At 43.2% G+C, this 26,236-nt stretch overlaps 1 protein-coding gene across 1 annotated transcript in view; it reads right to left on the reverse strand.

Annotated features, from left to right (window-relative positions):
* The window catches only part of TNNI3K (TNNI3 interacting kinase), a 186,761-nt gene that overhangs the window by 71,223 nt on the left and 89,302 nt on the right, over window positions 1–26,236 (reverse strand). The window contains exons 8-11 of the mRNA XM_051999424.1: window positions 20,152–20,204; window positions 19,774–19,826; window positions 15,460–15,592; window positions 2,006–2,115 (exon numbers count right to left, since the gene is read on the reverse strand). Of these exons, the coding sequence (XP_051855384.1) occupies window positions 2,006–2,115; window positions 15,460–15,592; window positions 19,774–19,826; window positions 20,152–20,204 (349 nt within the window). The remainder of the gene's footprint in view (window positions 1–2,005; window positions 2,116–15,459; window positions 15,593–19,773; window positions 19,827–20,151; window positions 20,205–26,236) is intronic.

A 26,236-nucleotide genomic window follows, 5' to 3' on the forward strand; every position in this document is an offset into this window, starting at 1 on the left:
AAAAAGTGTACATTCATTGGAATGAATTTAAATTCTGGCTCTCCCAAAGCCCTCTGGGCACCCTGCACAAGTCAGTCTGTTTTCTCATCCATAAAATGAGGAAATCAGACAAGAAAATCTCTGAATCTCCTCCTGATTAGTATTTTTCCTTAAAGACTTTTGTGGCTTCTTCATGAATTCGCATGAAAAGCCAGGTAATAAGAAGTAAAAGGTCTGGTGCCTTTTCTCCCCTTTCCTTTACATGTTAACTGTCAGGAGCAATCATCCTCCATTGTCACAAGGCTGGTTAGAGCGTCTGTGGGAAGCAGAGGGACCCTCCCTCTGGTGAAGGGCTATTTCCTCCTCTTTTCGTAGAGCCGGTTCAAGGAGCAGGTTTGCAGCCGAGGGAGCCCGAGCCGTGATGATTTTGACTTGAGCTGCTTGGCAGTTTCTGAGCAGGCTCTTTGGAAAAGGACATTCTCTCACTGGGAGTTCCCTTAACCAATGAAATAATTGGGCCAGCATTAAAAAAAAAAATTTCCTGTGAGGGACCTTACAGCAAACTGGACTCAGGGTAAGAGAGACCGATATTTGACTCTTCCCTTGGCTGCGTGACCCCAGATAAGTCTCTTCACCTCAGGACCTACACCATTTTCTAAACTGAAGAGCTGCAGGAAATTTCCCACTTGCATTGGCAGAGTGAGCCTCCTCAGTGGACATCCCCCACACTGCTGGACCCAGAGTGTCTTAGATACCCACAGTGCCTGGCACACAGCAGGCACCCCAGAGCAACCTTCTCTCTTCCTCTCACCACTTTGCCAACATGGCGTGGGAAAGCCCTTGGGGATCCTGTGAAGGATGGAACAAAGGGCCATAGAGGAGTCGTTCCATCAGAATGCATTAAATTCCCTCTCTACCTAGGTCTGGGCACAACAAAGGTAAGAATGATGCAGCCCCCACCTTGGAGGGCACCCCCAGGGCTTGGGTAATGGCACAAGCTGCACCATGACTTTGGGGGCACCCGGTATTCTCTCAGGGGGCATCGCATCCACATGCCAGTACAGAGGAATATAGACACCTAAGCAATGTCCATATGAGCACATATTCACACATAGGTCTATATCTGTACCCACGTGTATATATGTATACAAACATAGTACACATGTGCACACATTCATAATGTATATGACCTGCCTACAATCCATATACATGTATACAATCTACCCACACACAATGTAATAAAACACAGATGTATATGTCCCTAAGCAATGTCCGTATGTTCACACATAGGCATATATACCAACCGACACGTATATGTAGCATACACACACAGATTTATTTGCACAGCCCCACTTGCCTGTGTATACACATGGATGTGCATATATGTGTATGTGTGCATGCATGTGGCACACCCAGGTGCACGGTGGTCCCCGAGTGTAATATCCTGGAGGTTTTGTTTGGGCAGGCAGAGTTCCTCACTCGCGATAGGAGCTCATGGAATACTGACTGAGTGACTTTCGAAAGCCCCTCTGTGGGATCCGGCGGGGCTACCCTGGACTGGAATGTCTCTCGGACACGGATGCGGGTTTGCACGGCGTCGCTGTACCCGGCACGTGCATCCCGCGAGCCCCAGAGGCATCCAGGACAGAGTCATCGGCGGCCCCTCATCCTTAGGCCCCTGGGACCACTGACTCAGCCAGAAAGGACACAGGATGGTGGGAGCTTCTACTTCTCATTTTACAGATGAGAAAAGCAAGGGCCAGGAAGGCCCACTATGCAGCCACAGTCACCCAGATGGCAAGTAGCAGATCTGGGCCTTCTGGTTAGTTCTGAGAAACATTTCAACATCAGAGGGGGGAAAATGGAATAAACACACAGAACTAACATTCTCTGAAGCAATTGGAGGACGAAGAGCAGAAGGCAAATCACTCTTAAAATAGACACTTAAAGTCGACTTTGTTGCTCAATTTGAAACAGATTTTTGACCATAACACATTTTATACATGACCAAAAAAAAATTACTCACTTCAGGACACGCGTTCCAGCCTCTCATTAACAAAGACGAGATGGGTTTGGGAATGGAATAGCCGATGGGAGGTCGGATGTGGTGGTAAGCCATGTCGGCAGCTGCTGCGGCTGAAAACAAAGTGTGCTTGTCAACTTCAGGGAGGAAAACCATTTAATTTAAGAGAAGAAATATAAATAGATAAAAAAAATCATTAGACATTGATCTGGACAATGCAGCCTGTGATGTTCTGCAGGCTCAGAGAAAAGGGAAGGGTGAAACTTTACATGCCACGGAGATGGGTGCATGGTGCACTCCCAGAAGGCCCTGGGGGTTGGGGTCCTTCCGCATGCTGGGGGGCTGAACACATCCCCCACATTTGTTAGGGAATCCACAGAAAGGGAACTGAGAATGGCTGCTCAGCTCACACAATCAGAGCATCCTGTCCACCCACATGTGAACAAGCCCACTTCCTTCAGCATCCTTGATCATGGAAACCTTGGGATGGGCCCAAGGGAGGTGAGGAGCTCCATCTGGGCTTGATTTATCTCATGTTGTGCCTGGGCATTAAGAGTTTTTAAGACTTTCTTCTTTTTTTGCATTACAGTGTTTTAACTGTTAATTTTCCTAGTTCTTTACTAATCAGTATCATCTCATACAGATCTCCCCTGACTTCTCTGACATCATCCTTGTCATCATTTCTTATGACACTGGTACACCAGTGGGTTGAACCATTGAGATTGTTGAGGGAGCCCTTTGTATCCACTTCTGGGCTGCAACCAAAAGTGCTGCTGTCCCTGTGGCTCCCTCCCTCCTCTTTTAGATCTCTTAAGTGTGGGAGCCCAGTAGTATCACTGAGTTAAGAGGGTATGAACAATTTGGTGGCTATGGCAGGGGGAGGTGGGTTCAAATGAGTTTCCAGAATGAATCAGCTCCATGGGGGTTTAGCACACCTGATTTTCTAGTCTTTCTGACAACTTTTTTTTTTTTTTGCCATTTCCCCCAAATTGACAGATATGAAGTAGGACTTCAGAGCTTTTCAATTTGCATCCTTCTAATTATTAGTGATTTGGAAACAATTTTTCCTCACATATCTTGAATTTCTTCCTCTGAGAATTGCCTCTTCATATCCTTTGGTCATTTTTCTATGGGGGAATTGCTCTTGTTCCTAAACATCATGAAGATGACTATTTATAGATGAGTCAATTCCTTATATTTTGGGAGTCCCAAAAGTCTTTGTGAACTTTTAAGCTAATAAAGCTTAAAGCTATTTTAAACTATTTAAAAACCTTTAAAGTTATTACAACTGCACAAATTTCCTAGGATACTTCACACTTCAAATATCCAATTTTTATTAGAAAAATCTACTCCAAAACCTTTTCCCCACTTAACTGATTTCTTTCTGATTTTGTTTGTAGAAAAGCTTTTCTGATTTATATTGCCTAAGTTGTCTCTTTTAAATCCTGGGTAGAGGCTACCATGGAGAAGGGGGTCTAAGCTGAATTCAAATCTATTCACAGACATTTACTACCTATGTGATCTTGGGCAAATCACTTCATCTCTGCCTGCCTCAGTTTCATCCTCTATATAATGGGAGCACCTTCTTTACCAGATCGCTGTAAGAATCAAACGTGATAATATTTGTACACTGTTTAGCACAACACCTGGCACACAGTAGGTACTATATCAATGCTAGCTATTATGATGATGACAGGATGGCCTCCAGATACTTTATGCAGGATTTACAGATCATGGAGCAGAGTTTCACAGAGTAAAATGTCAGGGGTAGAGAGGCTGTGATATGCACTGGGAAGGGGAGTCTTCTGACCTACACTGATGAAACTAAAAATTCACTGAAGCATTGAAAAGTCAATAGTCTTTATTGGGGTAAATCTTTACCCCAAAAGACGGGGGTAGTCTTTAGCTTGAAAACTCAAAGAAAAGCAAAACATTTGGTAACTTTTATTAATAGACTTTCCTTTTCACCACAGCTAGGTGGTGCAGTGGATAGAGTGCCAGCCCTAAAGTCAGGAGGACCCGACTTCAAAGGCAGCTTGTAACTCTGGACGAGCTACTTAACCCTGTTTGCCTCAGTTTCCTCAACTGTAAAATGAGCCAGAGAAAGAAATGGCACACCACCCTTCCTTTTTGCCAAGAACACCCCAAATAAGGGTTAGAGCAATTCCAATATGACTCAACAGCCACAAAATTCTCAGCACCTGGCACATAGTAAGGCTTCATAAATGATGATTGATTAGTATTTCCCTGAATTTCCCCCAATGAGTTCATCCACCTGTGTGAGTGCATCTCATCTTCGGATGTCAATCACGCCCCCAGGTAGATATTTCACATATGCTCTAGTGTCAGCCATGTCAAGCTATTTGCTTCTTGGAGTACTGTTGGGGGATTTGGTTCAGATTGAATGATAATTAATTATTCCTTATTCAAAGTGGATTGTAGGAGTCCTTGGCTTCTCCATCTGCCTCCTGTTCTCCCCAGATCTTGGCAATGGCGCTTCTCATTAGCACTTCCACCAGAAAGTGGGCAACGGAAATTCCAATTTGTCACCTTCAGGTGTTGCTTTCTCATCAGTAAGTTCTAGTGCCATAATTCAATGTCGGGAGGCTTTCCTGGTTTAATAGGGACAGCAAAGAGAGCCCCCATCTGTCTGCCAGTCAGGTTTCTGCAGTGTTATCAACTTTAGAATAGGTGATACAACTCACATCGGTACTGAGTTCCATGTTGATAAATATAGAGAGGGAAGCTAGTTGCCTAAAAAGGAATTGGAATAAATTAAATAGAAACAAAAAGGAAGTGCTTAGTATTATGGAATTTCAGAATCTTTGATCTGGAAGAAATAGACTTCTGGGTGTGATATAAAAACATTCTCTACTGTGTTCTTTCCAAATGTTTCTTTAATGATTAATGACATAGAGTGTTTTTCATATGTTTATTGATGGCTTCAATTTCCTCCTCTGGAAACTGCATGTTTATATTCTTTGACCATTTATATATAAATTGTCAATTGCAGAATGGCTCTTAACTCGTAAATTTGACCCAGTCCCCCTTAAAACTTGGAATTTTAGAACAGATCATTAAAACAATGATTGGCAAACATCTCACCAGGAAAATAGTGATTGGAAAAGCCAGCATGGCTCCATCAAGAGTTGAGCATATTAGAGTAACCTCATTTTTTTTTTTGGATGGGCATATTTAAGTAGCAGGCATGGGGAAAACTACAGATAGAGATCCCTTAGCAATGTTTTCAATGAAATATCTCTTGGTTCTCATTGAGGAGATAATATAATGGAATGGATTCAGAGCCGGCTAGATGGCTGGAGTATGAAGTTGTTCATGATTTAATCCTGTGTGGCAGGAAGTCTCCAGTGAAGTGCCTCAGAGATCCCCACTTGGTTGGGACTGTTTATCATTTTATCAAGTACTTAGAAAAACATAGGTCATATGCTTGTCAGATATGCAGATATTTGAAGGGATTTTTAACACAATGAATGACAAAGTCAGGACCCAAAGAAACTGGACAGGGTAGATTATACTAAATAAGAAAAGATGAAAATACAATAGAAAAATATCTAAAATCTTGCACTATGGCTCCAAATCAGCTTGATAAATATAAAGTGGGAGAAAGCATGTATCAACTGGTTGTCATTCAGTCCTTTCAATCTTGTCTTCCTCTTCATGACCCGTCTGGAGTTTTCTTGGAAAATATATAGGAATGGCTCGCCATTTTCTTCTCCAGCTCATTTATGAGAAGGAAATCGAGGTAAACTTATTTAGGTGACTTCCCCAGTGTTTCAGAGCTAGAAAGTGTCTGAGGTTGGACTTGAAGTCAGGTTCTTCGAACTCTGGGGCTGACACTCTTAAGTGCTGCACTACCTGGCTGCCCCTACATTAAGATTTAGTATCGTAAAATGTCCCATTCTTTCCCTCCCCATCCACTAGACTATGAGCTGCTACAGAGCAGGGACTGGCTCTCCTTTTTTTGTATTCCCAGTACTTAGCTCAATGCCTGACACACAGTAGGTACTTTAAAATAACTCTGAACTGCCTGAGATCAGCATTATTTTTTAAAGGCATGAATGTTTAGCTTTTCAGTGGCTTTAGTGGTTTGTTGCCACTTTTATTTGCCTGAAAAATCACTACTATGTATACAATCAAATACGTATATTCCTTCCCCTGCCCCCCTTCTCCCCCCACCCCCCCCGGCTTTTTTCATCAATGCTCTTGGAAATCATTGGGTTTCAGAGCGCTCTTATTATGGAGGTTACAATGCTTTAATAATTTTAGGCTTCATTTTTCTTAGCTTCAAAGCAGCCCGAGCACCCTGGTAAATTGTGATTTTTTGCTTTGGTTATGAGACAGTTTTTTAACGGCTTAAGATAGGCTCCAGAAAAGCACGTGCTATTAAAATTAGGAAATTGTTCTTTGTTTTAGCTGTTTGAAGAAAGTAAAATAAATTTCTATTTTATTATATTGAAAACAACCTATGAATTATGTTTTGCATTTCTAGAAGTTGGTTATCAATTGGCTATCAATTAAAATTGCTGCATTGTATTTAATTACTTTAGAAACCTACCCTAAAATTTTGTCTGACTTTACCATCAGAACCGTGACAATTTGTCATTTGATGTTACCATATTTGCAATTTCTTAGACACATAATATTTCAAAGAAACCTCAAAAAAGCTATTTAAAACAAGATTAAGATGGCCAAGCCTGTTTTTTGGCTGAGTGGCTGACTGGTTATCTGAAGTATAACAGATTCCACTCCAATCCCTGATTTTAACCCAGTGTGGATTTTAGCATTCCATTAATTTTTCTTTAAAAAAAAAAAACCAAAAACCTTTGTCTTCTGCTTTCTGATTTAATTTATCAGTGTACTCCTTTTCATGGGTAAGATCATCCCATTCACATTAATAGTTATAAATGTTAGATATGTTTTCATTTTTTATTCTCCTTAATTCTTTCATTCAATCTAGGAATCTCCACGGCCAATTTATTCTTTGTGTGTGTGTGAATCTCTACATGTAATCATTTCAGAATTATGATGTTCCTTTGGCATTTTTCCTGCAGGATATAGCATTCTTTCTAAAATGGAAGTCTTTGCTCTTGTTTGCTCATGGTTTCAGCTTCCTTTCTCGATTTAGAGTTTTGGACCAAATCTTAGTTCTAGTCCCATCCCATGCGTTTTGTTGGCAGGTAAGAACATCTATGTCTTCATTGAATGGGGTGATTATTTTGCTGGCCTAGGCTTGAAGGATGAGGGATGGAGTCTGGTGGTAAGGAAAGTGCATGTGGAATGATAGGGATTGGTGAGGGATGGACGTGGGATGGTGGGTGAGCTGCCTTAGGACAGGCTGAGATTCTGTTTCTCTTGTCCTCACTCGGTCCTACCTTTAGTTCGCCCTTTTGGCTCCACTTCACCCTTGTCTACTCTTTGTCTAATCTTTGTTGCATGGTTCTCTAGAACCCTAGTGATGACAACCTTTCTCTAGTTCCCCAGAGATGACAACCTGGGCCAACTTAGCATTTCTAGAACCCATTGAAGCCCCTTGTGTGTGTTGTCTTAATTCTCTTTGAGAGCAGCAGGGGAAATGAAACAGGCAGAGGTTCAGAGGTCAGCCACCTGCTCATCCCTGCTCCTGGTTCTTGTGTCCCCTGTCAGGTGCTGGGGACTGTTTGCTTCTGTCTTGTCCATTCCACATCTAGATTCATTGCAGATGTTAGGCTGTAATCGCTTTCTCTGTTTTGAATTTACCTGGTTTATGAATCAAAACCATATTTGTGTCCCAGAAGGAATTTACTAGGATCCCTGTTTTCTCCAGATTTGCAAATGGTGTGTTTAACACTGGCATTGAGTATTCTTCGAATGCTTGCTGGAATCTGCTGGTAAATCCACCTGCTCCTTTTTATGTATTTTATTTTTTGTATTTTACTTTTCCTCCTGGCCATTATTCGATGGCTCATTCAATTCCTTTTTTGGAAATAGAGTCATATATAGTCTCCATTTCTTGTTCTTTTTCTTGAGAATTATATCTTTTTATAAATATTAATACAACAGCCAGATGGAAGCAGTAGATAGAGCATCAGCTATGGTGTCAGGAAGAACTGAGTTCAAATTTGACCTCAGATGCTTGTGTGATGCTGGGCAAGTCACGTTACCCTTCATGCCTCAATTTCTTCATCTGCAAATGAGCTGGAGAAGGAAATGGCGAACCATTCCAGTGTCTTTGCTGAGAAAACCCCCAATACGGCCACAGTCCAGGTGTTCTTTGCATAAGAAGTGGAATCACTGGGAGTCTGCTCCTTAAAGTCCCCTTTTCTCCCATTGTGTCACCTCAGCCTGGGACGTGACAGCGATCCCAGTATATTTCTGCATCTCTCCCTTCCCTTCCTCTTTCCCCTCTGTTCCCACTACCCCAGTTGTCTAACTTGCAGTGCACTAACAGTGCAGTGAAGTAAAACGTGTCCCTGATAAAGGGCTGTGGCTGTTAGCATTTTTGCTGGTTTGCTGCTTCTGCAGAAATCTCCAAGTCTCCCAGAAGCTGCTGTGAGGGACTAGGACAGGAGTTAAAGCCATCGCCGCTTAACTGTAAATGACCAAGAAAACACAGCTGGCTTCGAGACGCAGTCGGAGCTGGACACTGTCTGTAGGCTACCCGGCCAACCCATGGATATCTGCCTGTCACTGATGGAGTGGGGCCTGGCCTGAGAGTAATGGCTATCACTGATTTAGCTCTTTAAGATTCAGAGAATGCTTTCTTCATATTTCTGTGGGAAATTCTCCTGAGCTGTGTTCTCTCTCTGCCTCTCTGTGTCTCCCTCTGTCTCTGTCTGTCTCTCCTCCTCCGCTTCCTCCTCCTTCTCCTCCTCCGCTTCCTCCTCCTTCTCCTCCTCCTACTCTTCTTCCTCCTCCTCTCCCTCCTCCTCCTCCTCCTCTTCCTTCTTCTTCTTCTTCTTCTTCTTCTCTTCTTCTTCTTCTTCTTCTTCTTCTTCTTCTTCTTCTCTCTCTCTGTCTCTCTCTCTCTCTCTCTGTCTCTCTCCTCTGTCTCTCTCTCTCCCTTCTTTTTCTGTCTCCCTCTCTCCTTCCCTCCCTCTCTCTTTCTCTGTCTCTGACTGTCTCTGTCTCTCTGTCTGTGTCTCTATCTCTGTTTCTGTCTCTCTAGGTTTGCTTTTCATGGATAGCTATGAGGAAAGGCCTTGGGCCTTTCCCTCTGAGCCAACATGTATCCTTGACAAAGAGGCGATGGACCCTAGGCTTGAGCTTGTTCTTTCCCACTGAAGGGGAGGATTAAATATTCCAACATTGTGACTTTCAAAAGGTCAAGAAAGTAGCCCTTTGGGGTCCCCCATGCCGGCATCCTGGTGTTGCAGTGACTACATTAATGAATTGGTGAGCAAGGGATGACCTTTAGTGGCATTTGAGACCCAGGCCAGTGGGAGCAGGCCAAGGATTCCCATGGCAGGCTTGCTGTAATTGGGCGTGACTAAGAACTTGGGTAGAAAGTGGGCCAAGACTTTGTCTACTTTTTCCAGAGAATGAGATGGAAGTGGAAAAAGAATCCTCCCAAGAGGCTTTGGGGGAAGGTTCAGGGACATCCTTGCATTCTTGCTCTGGCAGCAAAGTAAACATCCCTTTGCAGGAGGTAATCCTACACACCCATGCCCAATGCTGGCAGGAGACCGAGAGGCTGGTCTTGGTAACTCTCACCCATCCTGGATCTCAGAGTGGAAAAAAGCACTGAGTTTGCCTTTAGAAGAGCCCAGTTCAAAACTACACTCTCCTTTTTCAGCTGTGACTAGGGCCAAGTTATTTAGCTAGTCTAGATTATAAACTCTCTGAAGGCAGGGCCTCTCTCCTGCCTCTTTTTGTATTTCCAGTGTTTAGCAATACACAATAGGTGCTTAATCAATGTTGATTGATTGATTGCCTGAGCTTCAGTTTCACATTCTTTAAAATGTGGGAGGTCCATTAAATAATTTATAAGGACTCTTCTACCTCTGAATTCAATGACCCATGGACTGGAATCATATCTATTGGAGCCTCAGTTTACTAATTAAAAACAACAGCAACAGAATCTCTATCTTCACTTTAGTGGATTTGGGGAGAAATGGGTTTTAGCAAGGGAACAGGAAAGAAGAAAGGGAAGGGAATAAGAATTTCTACAATACCTACGGTGTGCCAGACACCGTGCTGAGAGATTTAGAAATAGAATCTCAATCAATCAGTGTGGCATAAGCAAAACACATAAGAAAGATTGAAGAGTACCAGATTTGGAATCACCTGTCCAGAGGGAACAGTCATTCATTAAGCATCTATTAGGTACCAGGCACTGTGTGAAGAGCTTTAAAAATAGGGTCTCGTCTGAGTTCAAGTCTTGCTGTCATTATTTGTTCTCCACTACGTTCTTGGGAACATCCGAGCCTCTTCAAGCCTTGCTTCCTATAAAACATGGCCATGGACTACATGGCTTTTAGGGTTCCTCCAGCTCTAACTCTATGACCCAATGAATCAGTCACAAACAATTGTCAAGAACCTACTAGGCTCCAGGCCCTGTGCAGTTGCTTGATATTCAAAGACAGAATTGAGAAGACGAGAGCCATACAAGTGTGAGTAGCTGTGTTCTCTAGCCATGTCATCCATGCACGTAGTCCTGCCAGCTGTGCCCCCCTCAACCCATCCAGGCCTGCCCAGTCTGTGTCCCGCTAGTTTATGTCTTCCCATGATCTTTATGGGAGTCACCATGGGACACAAAGCATCCACATGGTCATTACGTGTATAATTTTCCTTCCTCTGGATCATTTCATATCTTCTTGACTTAGCAGCATCTGAATTTACTGTTGACATCATTTCTTACAGAGCAATGCTATCCCATTGCAGTCAGATACTACAACTGGGTTTTCCATTCTCTGGTATGTGGAATTCTACTTCGTTTCCAGTTCTTTGTTAGGAAAAAGGGAGCTGCCATGATTCTTTACCTTTCTATGAGTCTTTCTTTCTGTTGTTGACCTCCTTGGGCTGTACTCCTAGCCTGGGGATCTCTAAGTCAAAGGGCATGGATGTTGTTAAACTCCCTTGATACAATAGCAAGGTGTTTTCCATAGTGCCTGGGTCACTTCATGGTTCCATGAACAATGAATTAGTCTACCTGTCTTTCCCTAATCCTCCAGCAAAGTTCTTTTAATGACACTAAGATTTTTCAAGAAGTTGATCTCCTTGGTCTCTTCCAGGTTAATGATTCTATGATTCTGATATTGAAAAAAAAACAATCATCAGAAAAATCTAGAACTAAAGAAAATGTCCCCAGAGTGTGGGAGGGAGTGGGAGGCAACAGCTAGGTGGAGCAGGAGATTAGGTGTTGGGACCGAAGGCAGAAACATTCATCTTTCTGAGTCCAAATCTGCCCTCAGACACTTAACAGCTGTGGGATCCTGGGCAAGTCACTTCATTCTGTTTGCCTCATCTATAAAATGAACTGGCGAAGGATATGGAAAACCACTCCAATATCTTAGCCGAGAAAACCCCAAGTGGGATCATGAAGAGTTGGACAGAGCTGAAAAATGACTCTTTGGGAGCATCTTGTTCTGATTTGGCCTGAAACCTTTGATCTTTGCAGGTGAAGCAATCCACTCCATGCACGAAAACGAAAGGAAGTGCTCCTAGTTGTTGCCAGTTATTTGACCGTCTCCTCTCTCGTCCTCCCAAATCACAAAATCAAATCTGATCATTGTCAAGAGCATGACAATGCGGTTCTCAGTGATGAACTTAATTAGTTACACCCTACTCACAGATAAATTGGTCTTGGATTCTGAGTTCCAAAAATAAACCATCATTAGATCTGTTATGGGTTATATATAAAATTCAATCTAAGCATACATTTTAAAAATGGGAACACTAGGGAAAGCGAGCCGTTCTGCATGTGTTTGTCAGTTCTGACTAAGATAAAATTGCCAGACTGTTTCTCTAATTGTGTTTATATATACAGTGAGGTTTTTAAAAAGAGAAAATAACATCATTAATCCAAGTAGATTCTTCTTTTTAGTCAGAAATGCCCAGTATGTTCTCTTCTGCTAGCCAGAGCTTCCGTGAGGTAGCCCTGGACCATAATCCATAGCATCTGAGAAGATCATGTGGCGACTGATGGAAGAATGACCTAACGGCTGCTTTAAGCCACATCTCCTCCCTCATGACTGGCTTTCTCAGAGGAAGTGATGGGCATGTGCCATCACCGGCTCTTTCTGCATCCCTTCATGTAGGACATTCCTGGAAACACCATCGGGATGAGGACCATCTCCATTCTTCTAGGGCTCTGCACTGTGACTGTCCAGCACTTTCCTTGCCTTCCCCTTCTCAAACCCTTTCTCATACATTCTGACATGTATGGGAGCAGTAGGTGAAGTTTTGGACAATTCTGTCAAGATTCCCTTGGTGTGGTCCCTTTTCAAGTCCCAAAGCCTATGGGATGAGAAGATGCTAGCATTTAGAATTAGATAGAAATTGACATATCAGCTGATTAGTGCAAGCCCCTCACTTAGCACATAGGGAAACTGAAGCCACATTCAAGGTCATACAAGAAAAAAAGAGGAGAACCAAGGTCCAAATTCTGGTCCTTTCACTATGGTTTTCTTTCTACTGTAGAGACTTTTGGGGAAGTGTGTAGAGAGGTTTTATACACCCATTTCACAGAAAGAAAAACAAGTTCAGATAGGTAAGAAGGTGTTTAGAAGGTCACTATAATTTTATTTATGGCTCAGAATGGATTTTAAGGAATTGCTTTTTCTTGCTTATTCAGATGCTTCCAAGCTTTTAACAAAATTGCTGATATTTATATCAATTATAATATTGACATGAAGGCAGCCTGACATAGCCAATGAAATACTTAAGTTGACAGTAGGATGACCAGAATTATATTCCTCCTGGGCAAATCAATTGTCCCGGGCAACTCTGCTTAGAGATCTGCCTTGGTGAGGCTCAAATTGAGAGGAAGTATTTAGTAGGAGTTCCTCATACTCAACCAAATCTTAGGTCTAGGCTGACCAAGAACAGCAAAATCTAAACCTGAGACACAGAGACAACGTGGAAAAGTGGATCAGATTTTTGACTTAGAGTTGGAAAGGGAGATGCTTGCATTTGGAGTTAGACAGGAATTGAGATAACACCCAATTTAGTCCAAGCCCCTCAATTACTATATGTGGAAACTGAGGCCATTCATTCACGGTCAATTCCTGAGTCTAGTGCTAACTACCAGTACGCTCTTCGGCCGGCTGCCTCACATTTTGAGACTTAGAGTTTCTTAAATGAAAGGACTGGACTAGAAGACCCCCAGCCTCTTCTAACATAAAACCTAAGATCTCTCCACTGACAAACAATTATTAAGTACTTACGATATGCCAGGCACTGGGCTAAATGCTGAGATACAAGCAAAAAGCAAATCCTTCCCAGGCTGGACAGACTTCTTCCTCAGCTTTCCTTCCCAGGAAAGTGCAAAGGAATCGTGAGCTCCTCACGAATGACAAAGATCCTGGTGCTTACTGAATCTCTCACTCTCTAATTTAGCCAAGGCAGCATCTCTCAAGATCAACAATATAATTATGGCAAGTCAAACATCTGGGATTCAAGCATGTAATAATTTTCATGCAAAACTGCACAAAGTCATTTGATCAAATGCTCCTCAACAGCCACTTCCCACCGGTTTCCCGAAGGTTCATGAAAATAGGGCCGAATAGAATGTAGATTCCAGATCACAAGGGTGTTACCCTTCAGGATGAGACCATTTGGTGATCAGAGCGCAGCCTTGGGAGTTAGGGATCAGAGCACAGTCTAGCTTCAGACAATTGTTGGGTGGGAGACCCTGGGCAAGTGACTTAACCTGTACTTGGGTTTTCCCACCTGTATAATGGGATTATAAATAATACCTACCCATGTCTCTTGGTTATGAGGATAAAACAAATTACCATAAGTGAAGTATTTTACAAATCTTAAAGCTCTATGTGAGTAATAGCTACTATGATGATTATTAGTATTCCCCAGAGGAAGAAGAGTTCTGAACTGGAGAACAGGGGGCAGTGGGTAAAGTCACCGAGTGGGCTCTTTGGGGATGGCCAAGGTCGTGTATCACTAAGTGGGCTCTTTGGGGCTGACCACAGTCGTGTATCACCAAGTGGACTCTTTGGGGATGGGCAGGTCTTCCATCTCTGAATGGGCTGAGGGTCGGCTGCGATGTGTTGGGAAGCAGGCACAGACTGGTATCCTAAGGGATAGTATCGGCGGCATGGCACAGACTTCAATTTGGAAACCAGGAAGGAAAGGGATTTGTTGCTGAAAGTTGGATAGAGGCTGGGCTGAAGCTCATTTAGGGGCTGAGATGGGGCACGCTGCAGCATTATTTTTGATAGTTAGCCTTTATAGAGACCTCTAGGATTGGTCAGTGGCTTTCAGTGTTTCCTCTCATTTAATTCTCACAACAATTCTCTGAATGAGATGGGTGTCTTAATGTGCTGATGGGGAAACTGAGGCCCTGAGTCAGTGATTTCCTCAGGTTACACAGCTAAGAACTGGCTATGGCAGGTTTAGAATTCAGGACTTGCTGACTCCAAGCTTGGTACTCTATCCACTCTACAACCTAAATGCCTCCTCCAGAGGGTATTGAATCTGAAGTCAGAGGAGCAGGGTCTGGGGCTAAATATCTGCTTAGTCATTGGCTGGCCAGATGACCTCGGAAAAATTAAAATGAAGGAGGTTGGCCCAGGCCCCTGAGGTTTCTCCTTCAGAGAAATTCACAGAGAATGCGACTCAATGGTTCCCTTGAATAGGTTTGTTTGAGGTTAATCGGAACAAGTGACGGTCCTAGGGACAGCCAGAAGTAACTCGGGGACACCACGAGGCCTTGAAAAACATTTGGAATGGTATGATTCTCCTTGATTCTGGTCCAGTGCAAACCACAAACACCGTCCCAAATGCTACATGTGGCAAACTCCCACCCTTACAATGCCCTCAAGGCTCTAGTTGCCTGTATTGACCACAAATTGTTAGACTGGGGGAACAGAGGGGGAGTCCCCCCAAAATAAATCCCAGTACAACGTGATGAGGCCATCCAGTCATGGACCTGGAACTGAGGAGAGGGGAGTGGGGGCTTATTTCAGTTCCTCATTTCAGGAAACAGGGCCGGCTACGTCGGGCTACGGGCCCATGATCTGAGCCACCTCCTTCCGGTGCACCAGCCTGGGTCCCATCCTGGGTCTAGGCCCGGGAGATGTTGATGGACAACAAAGCCTTCATGCTGAAAGCTCACGTGGAGACTTCCTTTGGGGCGGGGGGGAGGGCGGGCAAGCTTGTTTGTTTGCTCTCTACCTTCACCCCCCTTCTCCCCCCGGGAAATTAATCTTTTCTGGGAGGGGGCAAAGGACAGGGGCGAGCTCGCTGGCAGCGCCAGAAGCTGGGGGCGCAGCGCCTCGTACCTGGCTTGAGGTGCGCAAAAGGGATTTCCCCGGTGAGGAGCTCCCAGAGGCACAGGGCGTAGCTGAAGACGTCCGCTTTGATGGTGTACCGCGTGCACTGGGTGAAGATCTCGGGGGCCATCCAGCGGAGGTTCTGCGAGGCAAAGACACGCGGGTGATGGCCCACCCAAGACCCGCCTCCGCCCGGCGCCTCCGCCGCTTTCCTTCGGTTTTAGCTGCAGACAATCTGACGGCTCGAGTCCTGACACTGGGCGCCTCTCCCTGTTCCCCTGTCTCCAGGGTAGACCTGAAGGCTCCCCGCCCCCCGCCCCCCCCCCAAGCCTTGTGACCTTCTGCACGAAAGTCCTGTCCCGTATGGGACTAACCGGATGGTCCCAGCGTTTGCTGCCGGGGAGGTGGCCGGTCGCGGGTCAGCCTCTCTCTGGGTTGTCCCTCTTTCCCCTCCGTGGACCCCCACGAGCACTCTGGGAGCAAATCCCCGGAGGGCGGCCCGACCTCCTGGCAGCAATGGCTGCGGGCTAATCTAACTTTCTGGGTTTGGGAGTCTAAATAACAAAGTAAAAAGGAAAAGGAAAAGAGATCTTCATTGTTCTGGGGAAATCGAGGAACTCCTGGAGGGTCCTGCCTCACTGTGGGCACAGAAAATCCCACAGTGAGACCCTATAACTCTGCGTTTTACACAAGAGGAAAGTGAGTCACAGAGAAATGGTAGGACTTGTTCCATTTCCCAGAAGGAGAATGTCCCAGAGCTCAGCCTGAACCCCAGCTCTCTCTAGAGTTAGAAGGAATTTCAGGGGGAATCAAGCTTAGCTCTTTTATATTACAGGGTGGGAAACTGAGGACTAAGATCTTGGGGCAGGATTTGAAGCCAAACCTTGTAAAACCAAGGTCAGCCACCCTTGCCAGCACGTGATCTAGTTTTCTATGCTTTCATCCCCTAATAAATCTGAGGAAACTAAAAACCATATGAGAACTCTAACCTTTGACTGGGGGATGTCTAAACTTTAATATCTTTACAAAAATTTCCCTTGTTTCTATTGTGAACCCACCTTTAAACCATTCAAAGCTGTGACAGGAAAAAAAATAACTTTAGTTAATCCTGGGGTGTGCTAGCAGAAGTGTGCCCATGAACCTCATGTGGAGGTTCTAGTCTGAGATTAGTCACAAAATGCAGTGAAAGGTGCTCGATCCCTGTCTCCCCTTCTATCTGTCTGTCTGTCTCTGTCTCTGACTCTGTCTTTCTGTCTCTTTTGGTCTCTGTCTCTGTGTCTCTGTCTGTCTCTCTGTCTGTGTCTGTCTCCTCTCTCTTCACCACAAGCACATCTGCATATGGACACTCCATCTATAAAGGTGGAAAGTGTGCATATGTACCTATGTCCAAACTCCTTCTGGGCTTCTGCTTCCTCTCTCCAGTTTCTGGCAGAATGTCTCGTATACAGTAGGGGACAAATAAAAATTTGCTCTTCGATTCAATTGTTCGATGTCTGCCTCCCTGTTCTCCAAATTCAGCATATGGTCTTGGCTCCTGACAATGCTTTTGCTGCCATTTTCAACCTCCCTGCGTCTCCTGCCTTTGGACTTCTCCGGTTTAATACAACCTTTTGCCGGTAGCCTTTCCCCTCAGTTGTCGTGTCTTCTCTCTAGTTTATTCTCTCCAGATCTTTGTACATGGTGGTTAGTATATGGCCTCCTCCACTGGCTTATGAGCTCATCGGAGGTAGGATTGGCTCCCTGCCCCACCTTTCTCTATATTTCCAGCATTTGGTGCTCAGACACAGTGCAATTTAATATATGATTGTTGTCTTGTCTTGTCAAAGGCAGGACCTGAATCTAGCTCTTTCTGACTTCAGGGTGGGCTCTCTATCCACTGTGCCGAGCTGCTTCTGAAGTCCTATAAAACATGAGTTCTTATGAGTGAGAGAGACAGACAGAGAGACAGGGATAGAGACAGAGAGAGACACAGAAACAGAGACAGAAAGAGAGACAGAGATAGAAGAGAGGTGACAGAGACAGAGAGGAAGGGAAGGAGGGAGGGGGGAGAGAGACAGAGAGAGACAAAGAGACAGAGAGACAGAAGCAGACTCAGACACATCTTCCTTTGACTTTGCAGAGGCTAAGCACAGGCTGGGGAGGCAGCTTCTCCGAGGCAGGACTCTACTAAACCATCTCTTGGGAGAGTCTGCAGGCTATGGGATCGGACAGCTGAGCTAGGACAAGACTATTTCCCGAGGGTACAATTCTATTGGAGCTTCCCTTTGGCATTCTAATGATGTGATTATGATTCTAATTAGGTGCATTTGGGACGAGTCTCCGGGAGAGTGCCCCCGGGATCTATTTGCACCTGGTCCCCTGTGGCCTTGCATCTTCCTCCCAGGCAGGCTGGAATAAAGGCAGAGGCCTGGCTCCTACTCGGAGGACCAGTAATGGCATTTCACAGGGACCTGGGGTCCTAGCATTGGCTTTGGCTGCTCCGGAAGCCCGGTTGGATAGAAGCCTCGGAGCCTAAGTGACTGCGAGCTCAGTGTGAATCAGTCATTTCTGTGGTGGCTGCAGAATCCACGGTGGCAGGGCTGCCAGCAGCAACCTCTGTCCATGGTCCTGTGCATCAGGTGAAAGAGTAGCACTAAGGGCTCAAATCTTGACTCAGAGTTGCCTGACCACACAAGTCTCTCCCAGTCTGGGTCTTAGTTTCCTCCTCTGTAAAAGGCAAAAATCTGATCTTTTCCCATTGTGATGGGGAGAGGACAAGTCGGGAGGAAGACCCAGGGAGGCTAGATACATTCAGAGGAGATGAAGAGGTGGCAGAAAGAGGCACTGGCAGCTGCCCTGTGGGTGAGGGAGATGAGAAGTCCGCTAGAAGGTGGCATTTGACCTGAGTCTTGAAGGAGGCCAGGGCCTCTAAGGGTGATGGTGAAGAGGGAAGAGAAGTCCAGATGTCAGAGGCAGTCTGTGCAATAGCAATCAGCCTGGACCTTTGTGAGCCCATATCCTGTGCCCTGTGCTGTTCTGATTACAGGAGACCTGGTCCCACAAGGAGCTTCCTTTCCTCTGGGGATAAGCCTCTCATTGAGGATTGGACACCCCTCCCTGAAGACAGCAGCCTGACCTTATTTAATCCCTCACCACCTTCCGCCTCCGGGCCCACACCTCTGGGTGCCAAACAACCAGCGATTTGTCAAGGAGCGAATGAATGATGCTTTCATGGACCTCAGCAGTGTAGAAATGTGGACACAGGGAACATTTAAATTTTAATTCTTTGTTTCAAGTTGAGAAAACTAACAAGGGAAGTAGACTGTCTATTCCAGATGTCTACATTCCTTCAAGAGGCCCATCTCCAGGTTATGCACAATATCCCTTGAATCACATGTAAAAAAGGTTTTTTCTAAGCAAAAGTGAAAATGGCAAAGTGGAAAGAGCACTGAGCTGGGATTCAGGAAGAATCCATTGGAAGTTAACTCCTTGGGGCTGGGGACTGTTTTACTTTGGGGTGTATAGCCCCCAGACTGTAGCACAGTGCCCGGCACATAATGCTTGCCGCTTAAGTGCTTGATGATTGCTGGGTAGACTGAAAATTCTATTTTAGATGCTAACCAGCTCTGATCAGGGTCGAGGCATATAACCTTTCCATGCCTTTTTACTCATCTGTGAGACGGCTTTAATACAAGTATTTGCCTCCAGGGATATTATCAGGCTTAAATAAGGTAATTTACCTAAACTACTTGGTCTTTGTGAGCTACTGTGGTTGTTTGCCTTTAGTTCTGGAAGAGGATCCTGACTTCTGGGAGGTTGATTTGCAAGTGAATTGGATTTAATTGAGGGAGAACAGTGCAAAGTCCTCTGCCTCACTTTCCCTTCCAGAGCCTCCTGTGCCCAGAGGCCAGATAGAGATCAGGAGTGAGACCTTGAAATCTTTCGAGTGAGGATCTTGAATTAAGCTTTCTATCGGCCCCAAAAGAGTATCTAGCTCGAGCTCTGTTTTACAGAGTTCTCCCCTGAGAGACCAAGGGATTTCAAAGTCTCATCCAGAGGTAGAAAGTTTTTGAGCCAAGATTTGACCATTGCCTCCTGACTCCAGATTCGGCACCTTTCCCATATATTGAGCTCCTTCCACTCCTACCCACTCCAACCCACCCGAATAGATAGTTGGAAGCTAAGAGAAACAAAAAACAAAACAATCTAGGGCTTCTGGGAAAATGACATCTTTTTTTTTTAAATGGTACTCTCATCTCATCTCATCTTTTCCTTCTAGGCTGGGTTTACACATTTTAATTGGGTACTAATTACAGGGACTAGAAACAGCAGCAGACTACAAACCCCAGGTTGTTTTGTCATGTTGTCCTCATCCAGAGACTGCAGGAATCTTGATTCTGAGTGGGGGGAAAAGGAAGCAAATTCATGTCAAAGCAATGCCTCACCACCCACACCAGGGATTGTTTTTAACAATCCCAAACCACGGGGAGCCCTGCAGTCACATTTACATTTTCACTCCTCCCTCTTCTCCGACTGATAATATCAAAGAAGGAAAAGCTATCCGATCACAATCCAGTTTCTGTATCATTTGGGGGACTTGAGACAAAGACAGCTGTCACAGTGACAGCTATTTTTTCATTTGTCAAATGGCATCAGAAAGTAATGAGGGAGCCAGAAGGAGCCTGATGTTTGGGGGCTGGGGGCTGGGTAGGAAAGCCTTACCTCCAAAGTCAGCTACGACAGCATGGCCATCTTCATAGAGGAGAATGTTGTGGCTGGAAGAAAGGACAGCCTTTTAATCAAGTGATTTTTCTTCCCCTTGCCCTTGTTGGGTTACTGTGAGGAAAGCAGGGCGTAAGCCTTTCAGCGCCATACACTGATGCTGTGATTGTTGGCTGTTCAGTTGCTTTGGCTCTGTTCAAATTCAGCCCCTCCCTGCATTCACTTACAGGCAAGCTATATGCCTCAGTTTCCTCATCTGTAAGAAAGGGAAAGTGACAGCTCCTACCTCCCAAGGTTATTGTGAGGATAAAATTAGATATCTGTAAAGGGCTTGGACCGATGCCTGGCACATCACAGGGACTACATAAATGTGTATCTTTCCCCCTCATTCATTTATTTATCCATGCCTTCATTTCACAAACATTAAGGGACAGCAATAGGGCCAATAGTGAGACAGCAGAAGAGGAATGGGGGCTCTGATTCCATGACATGTATGGGATTGAAAGAGGAAATGAACAATCATTCTTAGTAGTACAGTGGGCTAGATCGGGGAAAATGCCCAATGATTAATCCCTCACCAGCATTTATTATGTGCCCATTATGTGCTGGGAAACAATAACCTGAATAAAATAGTGTCTGCCTTTGAGGAGCTTCTATTCTACTGGGGAAAGGTTACACACACACATAAGTAGAGGCAAAATGTTTTCAAAATCAATATGAGAATTTTTTTGAGAGGGATGAAGCACCAGAACCTAAGAGGATGAAGAAAGGATTATTTCCATGTTCAATCAAACGACAAGTGTCTATCGAAGCATCTACTTTGTGCTAGATCTCGAGTTAGACTCTGTACACACAAAGGCAAATAAGCAAATTATCCCTGACCTCAAAATCTTATATTTTAATAGAATAACTAGTAAGCCACCTCTTCCTGATTCAAGCAGTCAAAGAAATCGATATGATGCAGTTCTGGTCTTAGACCTGCATTCAGATTTGCCACTGCCACCATCTTGCTGCATGAGCTTTCGTAAATGAATCACTTAACCTTTCTGAAATGAGCTTTCTACTTGTAAACTGGGAGAAATAGTGCTTCTCGAGCGGCCCTCCCAAGAGTTGCTGTGAGATTCAAATGAGATAGTGAATGTAAAGCAATTTACAAATCTATAAACCAAAGCTTCATCAGTGTGAGCTCTTCCCAGAAATCTCTAAGGATAACCTACAATCAAGTAATTGCAAGTAGAAGTTACTCCCTTGGAAAAATGCCTGGGACACAGTCAATGCTTAATAAATGCTTGATGAATGAGTGGTAGATATTGACAGGGGTATTGTTAACATCAAACGTAATTTTCCCTTCTGTTGAAAGACCATCCTGACAGGAAGAGTCCTACCCTCTCGACTGTCCTCATCGTGCCAGAATTCCAGCGACATCCTTGCATCTCTACTTCTGAGGCATTTGCTCTCAATCATGTTGAGCTGATCCCCCACCTGGGATCTTACCTTGGAAACAAATCTAGCTTAGACTGGATCACAGTTAGGGAAAGTCCTTGCCTCTCTCAGGAAAGGCTAAACAACAGAATAATACGGGTTTTCATGCTCAGAAGGTACTGGTCCCTCATGACCAGGTCTCACTCTCCATATAAACCCCTCCTCCCCCCCATCACCTTTTCTATGAAGATGATACACAGATGATAATGGGTAAGAATCAGAAGTGGGGCATGAAGCCGGTCTCCTGGCTTCAGAGCAAGTATCAAACCCCAGAGAGGATAGACTCTCCACAAGCCCCAGAGGAGATAAATCTCCACATTCAGAGAATTTTATTTTTTTGAAAATTCTCTCCTCACAGAGCTGAAAGGGACTTCACTGATCTTATAATCTAGTCCTTCTGAAAGTGTGAAACTTTTCTTTATCTTCCTCTAAAATAGAAGCTACCCAATTACTAATGACAGTCTTAGCTATATCTTTACATCTCCATGTTTAAGTTTGTTCTTATTAAGTTCCTTATAATTAGTCTTTAATATTTATCTTGTATTTCTCTTGGATCTTATATGTTAAAATTTGTATTAAATTCAGGTCTTTTTATAAGAAAATTGTGAAACTTTGGCAATTCACTGAATGTTGTTGCTGTTGTGTGTGTGTGTTTCTGTTTAGGATTATGCTTAAATTTGCTGGGTATGATGTTTTTGGCTACAATTCCAGTTCTTTTGCTCTTCAATATATACTGTTCCCAAACCTGTGGCCTTGGGATAACCAGAGCTAGATCTCCTGTGATTCTAACTGTGGCTCTGCCATGTTTGAATTGTTTTTCCTTATTGTTTATAATATTTTCTCCTTGATCTGGGCGTTTTGGATTTGGCGATGATGTTCCTATAAGTTTTCCTTGTAGGATTTCTTTCAGATGGTGATCAGTGAATTTTTTTTCCCTTTTTCTACTTTCCACTCTTGTTCTAACACTTTGGGACAATTTCTTTAATTATTTCTTGTATAATTGTAGGAATTTTTGATCATGGCTTTCAGGTAGCCCAATTATTTTTGTTTTTTTCTTTTTGATCTCTTCTCCAGATCAGTTTTTTTAATGAGCTGTTTCATAGTGTCTTCTATTTTGTCATTTTGTTTTATTATTTCTCATTCTTTGATAATATCCTTGGCTTCCCCTTGCCCAATTCTAGTTTTCAAGGAGTCATTTTCTTCCTTAAGATTCTGGATCTTCTTTTCCTGTTCATTGACTTTCTTTTCACAATCTTCTTGATTTTTTTGGATTTTAATTTCTATTTTTTTTATTCTACTATGATTTTAGTCAGAGGAACTAAACTCCAGCATGTCTGGATGCCTCCTGTTACAATAATAGATAGAGAGATGGTGAGAGGAGTCATCAGAGGTGGGGGGAAGGGTCAAAGGGCTACCACCCTTCATCCCTCCTTCCCTCTGTTTCAGCTCAGGAGTCTCACCCCACCAGAAGCTTGTTCCGATCCCCCAACAACTTGTATCTTCTTTCCCTTCCCCCATCCCCTGAAATGCTTTTCTCTATATTGTGTATTTAATTGTCTGTGGACAATGTGGGTTTTTGTTATAAGCCACTTCAAGCCAATGACGGCCTTTTTCTTTCCATCCTTGGTGCTTAGCACAGTCCCATAGTTGGGACTAAATAAATGTTTGTATAATTGAATTAAAGTGAACAGAATTGAGCTGATGAACATAAGTAGGAATGAAAGGGCACTAGCTCTTTCAGATGTCAAACTATATTATGAAGCAGTAAACACTAAAACAATTTAGTATGGGTTAAAAAGCTGAAAATTACATCAGTGGAACAGGCTACATAAGAAACAGAAACAATCTAATTTAGGGTTTGAAATATCTAAGAAAGTAAATGACTTAAGGGGGGAATTCCCTAATTGCTAAGATTTATTGGGAAGAGTGGAGAGCCTCAAGTAATGTAAATGAGTTAAGTGATCCAATGGTTAGAACACTGGGCCTGGAGTCTGAAAGACCTGAATTTCCCTCCCACATCAGACCCACGTTATCACTGACCTATTGGCTGAATATCTTCACCTTTCTCAGGTGAACTTCCCCAAGCATCCAAAAGGCTAATGATAAAATCTGCTTCACATGGGCTGACATACACAGAGCTCTTTGAGAGCTTAAAGGGCCTTGTACACGGTGAGTTCTGACCCGTTCATATCCTGCATATCAAGGCATCTGCTGAAAGCCTCAGGAACATGGAAGGACTTAACTTTATGAAGGGGAGAGAATTCTTACCAGAGCGAGGTAGGAGGGACCTCCCAAGAGAACCGGGACAATGTGGATGCTATTCTTTTCAGAGTTAGTGTGGCCCAGTGGAAGGACAGTTGGCCCTGACCTTAAGAAGACAAAGGTTTGTTTCCTTCCTAACACAGACTGGGCCAGTCCCCACACCTCAGTGCTCTGGGAAATTTCAGGACATTTAAGTGGTAGAATAATTATAAATATATTGAGAGAGTGAGTTTCTTTACCAGGAATTTCTTTTATCAACAACACATTACAACGCTTTTGCATGAAATCAGTGAAGCTTAGAAAAAGGGAGATTCTGTCAACTAGAAGAAAATCTTTGTATTAAACAAACATCTTTGATTAAAAAAACACTGAAATTGCTTTGATATCCTTTTTTTTTTTTTTGGCATCTCCCTTAGTGCATGGAGATCTGCCTCAGTACATTACCTGGGAAGCCAGATGGGAGGGACCCCATCTTCTTGCATTTCATCTTTTTCACCTAGAACCTCTCTAGGGTATTTGACAATTCACACAGCATGGATGAGATGGAAGTCACCTCCATTTTTTTATTCCTAGGATGAGATGAAATTATCTCAGGTCTTACTACTGCTTCCTAAGGCCATGCTGACCTTATGATCTACCTTTCATGCATGTCCTGTGGTCCCCCAGAGCTGTCATCTGACTTAGGGATGTAGCCTCCCCAAGGAAAACCTTAGAACACTCAGGTCTTTCCATCTGCACAGGTTCTCTAACTGAACTTTCTTTTTTGTGTCTCCCACAATTAGAATGAAAGCAGGGGCTGCCTCACTTTTTCTATCTGTGTCATTAACACTTGGCACACAGTAACTGATAATAACTATCTTTTTTTAATCCATCCATCCATTCATTTTCTTCCCACTAAATTAGCTTTATTAAAATAGAGGGAGGGGAAAGAGGGTGTATTAGGAAATTATAGGGATTTTAAAGACAAAAGCTATTCATAAAACTTAGATCATAATGGACAGAAGAGAGTCTTGGAAGGTACCTTAGAGGTCATTGAGTCTCTCTACTCTTCCCCTCATTCGACAAATAAGCAAACAGACTAGATCAGGGAAATGGTTGGAAAAATATTTGTATTTGGAAAAGTGGGAATGTCTCATATTTAGTGACTTTATAATTCTTAGAAGAAGAATAGCCAGGGAGTAGTGATCAATGAAAGCTACCATAGAAAAGAAGAGGTTCCCCTTTTGGATGGAAAGATGATTAAGGAATATCTCTTTATTCCCAGGGTTGTCAACTATTATTTGTTTTCCTTAAAAAAAAACATTTATTTATTTGTTTCTTTTTTATACAAGCATTTATTATCTCACCTCATCCCCACAATCCTCCCTTCCAATTTAACTATAAGCAACGAAACAAGCCTGAACAAAAATGAAACAAATATGTGCAGTCCAGTAAAACAAAGGTACTTATTTTCCCAGAGCCTCTCCAGTCTTTGTTATTTTCCTATGTTTGTCAAAATCATGGCTATGAGATAGAGCCTCAGAGTTGCTTTTATTTGCAATGTTATGTTAATTTATTGTATCAAGTATTATTAGAACAAAGAAAAATGGAACTAGAAGAATTCTTTCCCCGTTCTCCTTTTCTTGCCACTCTCCCCACTTTCACAGAATCTTCTCCTTTCTCCTTTTTCCCCTTAGTCTCAAACAAAGATATGGTCTTTCTCCTGTTCAATTTCAATCCTATCACATATGTATTTGATCCCACTGCCCTACATCTTCTCCAACAGAATGTAGCATCAATTACCTGTTGCCCTCTCAAATGCTCAGTTTTTCTTTATCCTACTTTGCTGCCTTCAAACAGGTCCAAAAGTAAATACAAAACTTCCTGGACCATATTCTTTAAAAATTAAAAAAAATTCATTTAAAATTTTGAGTTTCAAATTCTATCCCTCCTTTCCTTTCATAAGATAGTAAACAACCAGCTATAAGTTATACATATTCAATTATGCAAAACATTTCCATGTTAGTCATTTTTGTACAAGAAGACTCAAATAAAAGAAAAAAAGAAATAAAGAAATCAAAGAATAGAATGCTTCATGTAGTGTTCAAGAAATATCAGTTCTTTCTCTGGAAGTAGATAGTATATTTCCTCATGAATCCTTTGGGATTGTCTTGGATCATTATATTGCTGAGAATAAGTAAATCATTCACAATTATTCATCAAACAATATTCTTATTATTCTGTACAAAGTTCTCCTGATTCTGTTCTCTTCATTATGCATCAATTCATGAAAGTCTTTCCAAGTTTTTCTGAAATTTCTTTGCTTGTCATTTCTTATACCACAATGATTTTCCATTACATT

The sequence above is a fragment of the Antechinus flavipes genome, chromosome 4, assembly GCF_016432865.1.
Source record: "Antechinus flavipes isolate AdamAnt ecotype Samford, QLD, Australia chromosome 4, AdamAnt_v2, whole genome shotgun sequence".
Lineage (NCBI taxonomy): Eukaryota > Metazoa > Chordata > Mammalia > Dasyuromorphia > Dasyuridae > Antechinus > Antechinus flavipes.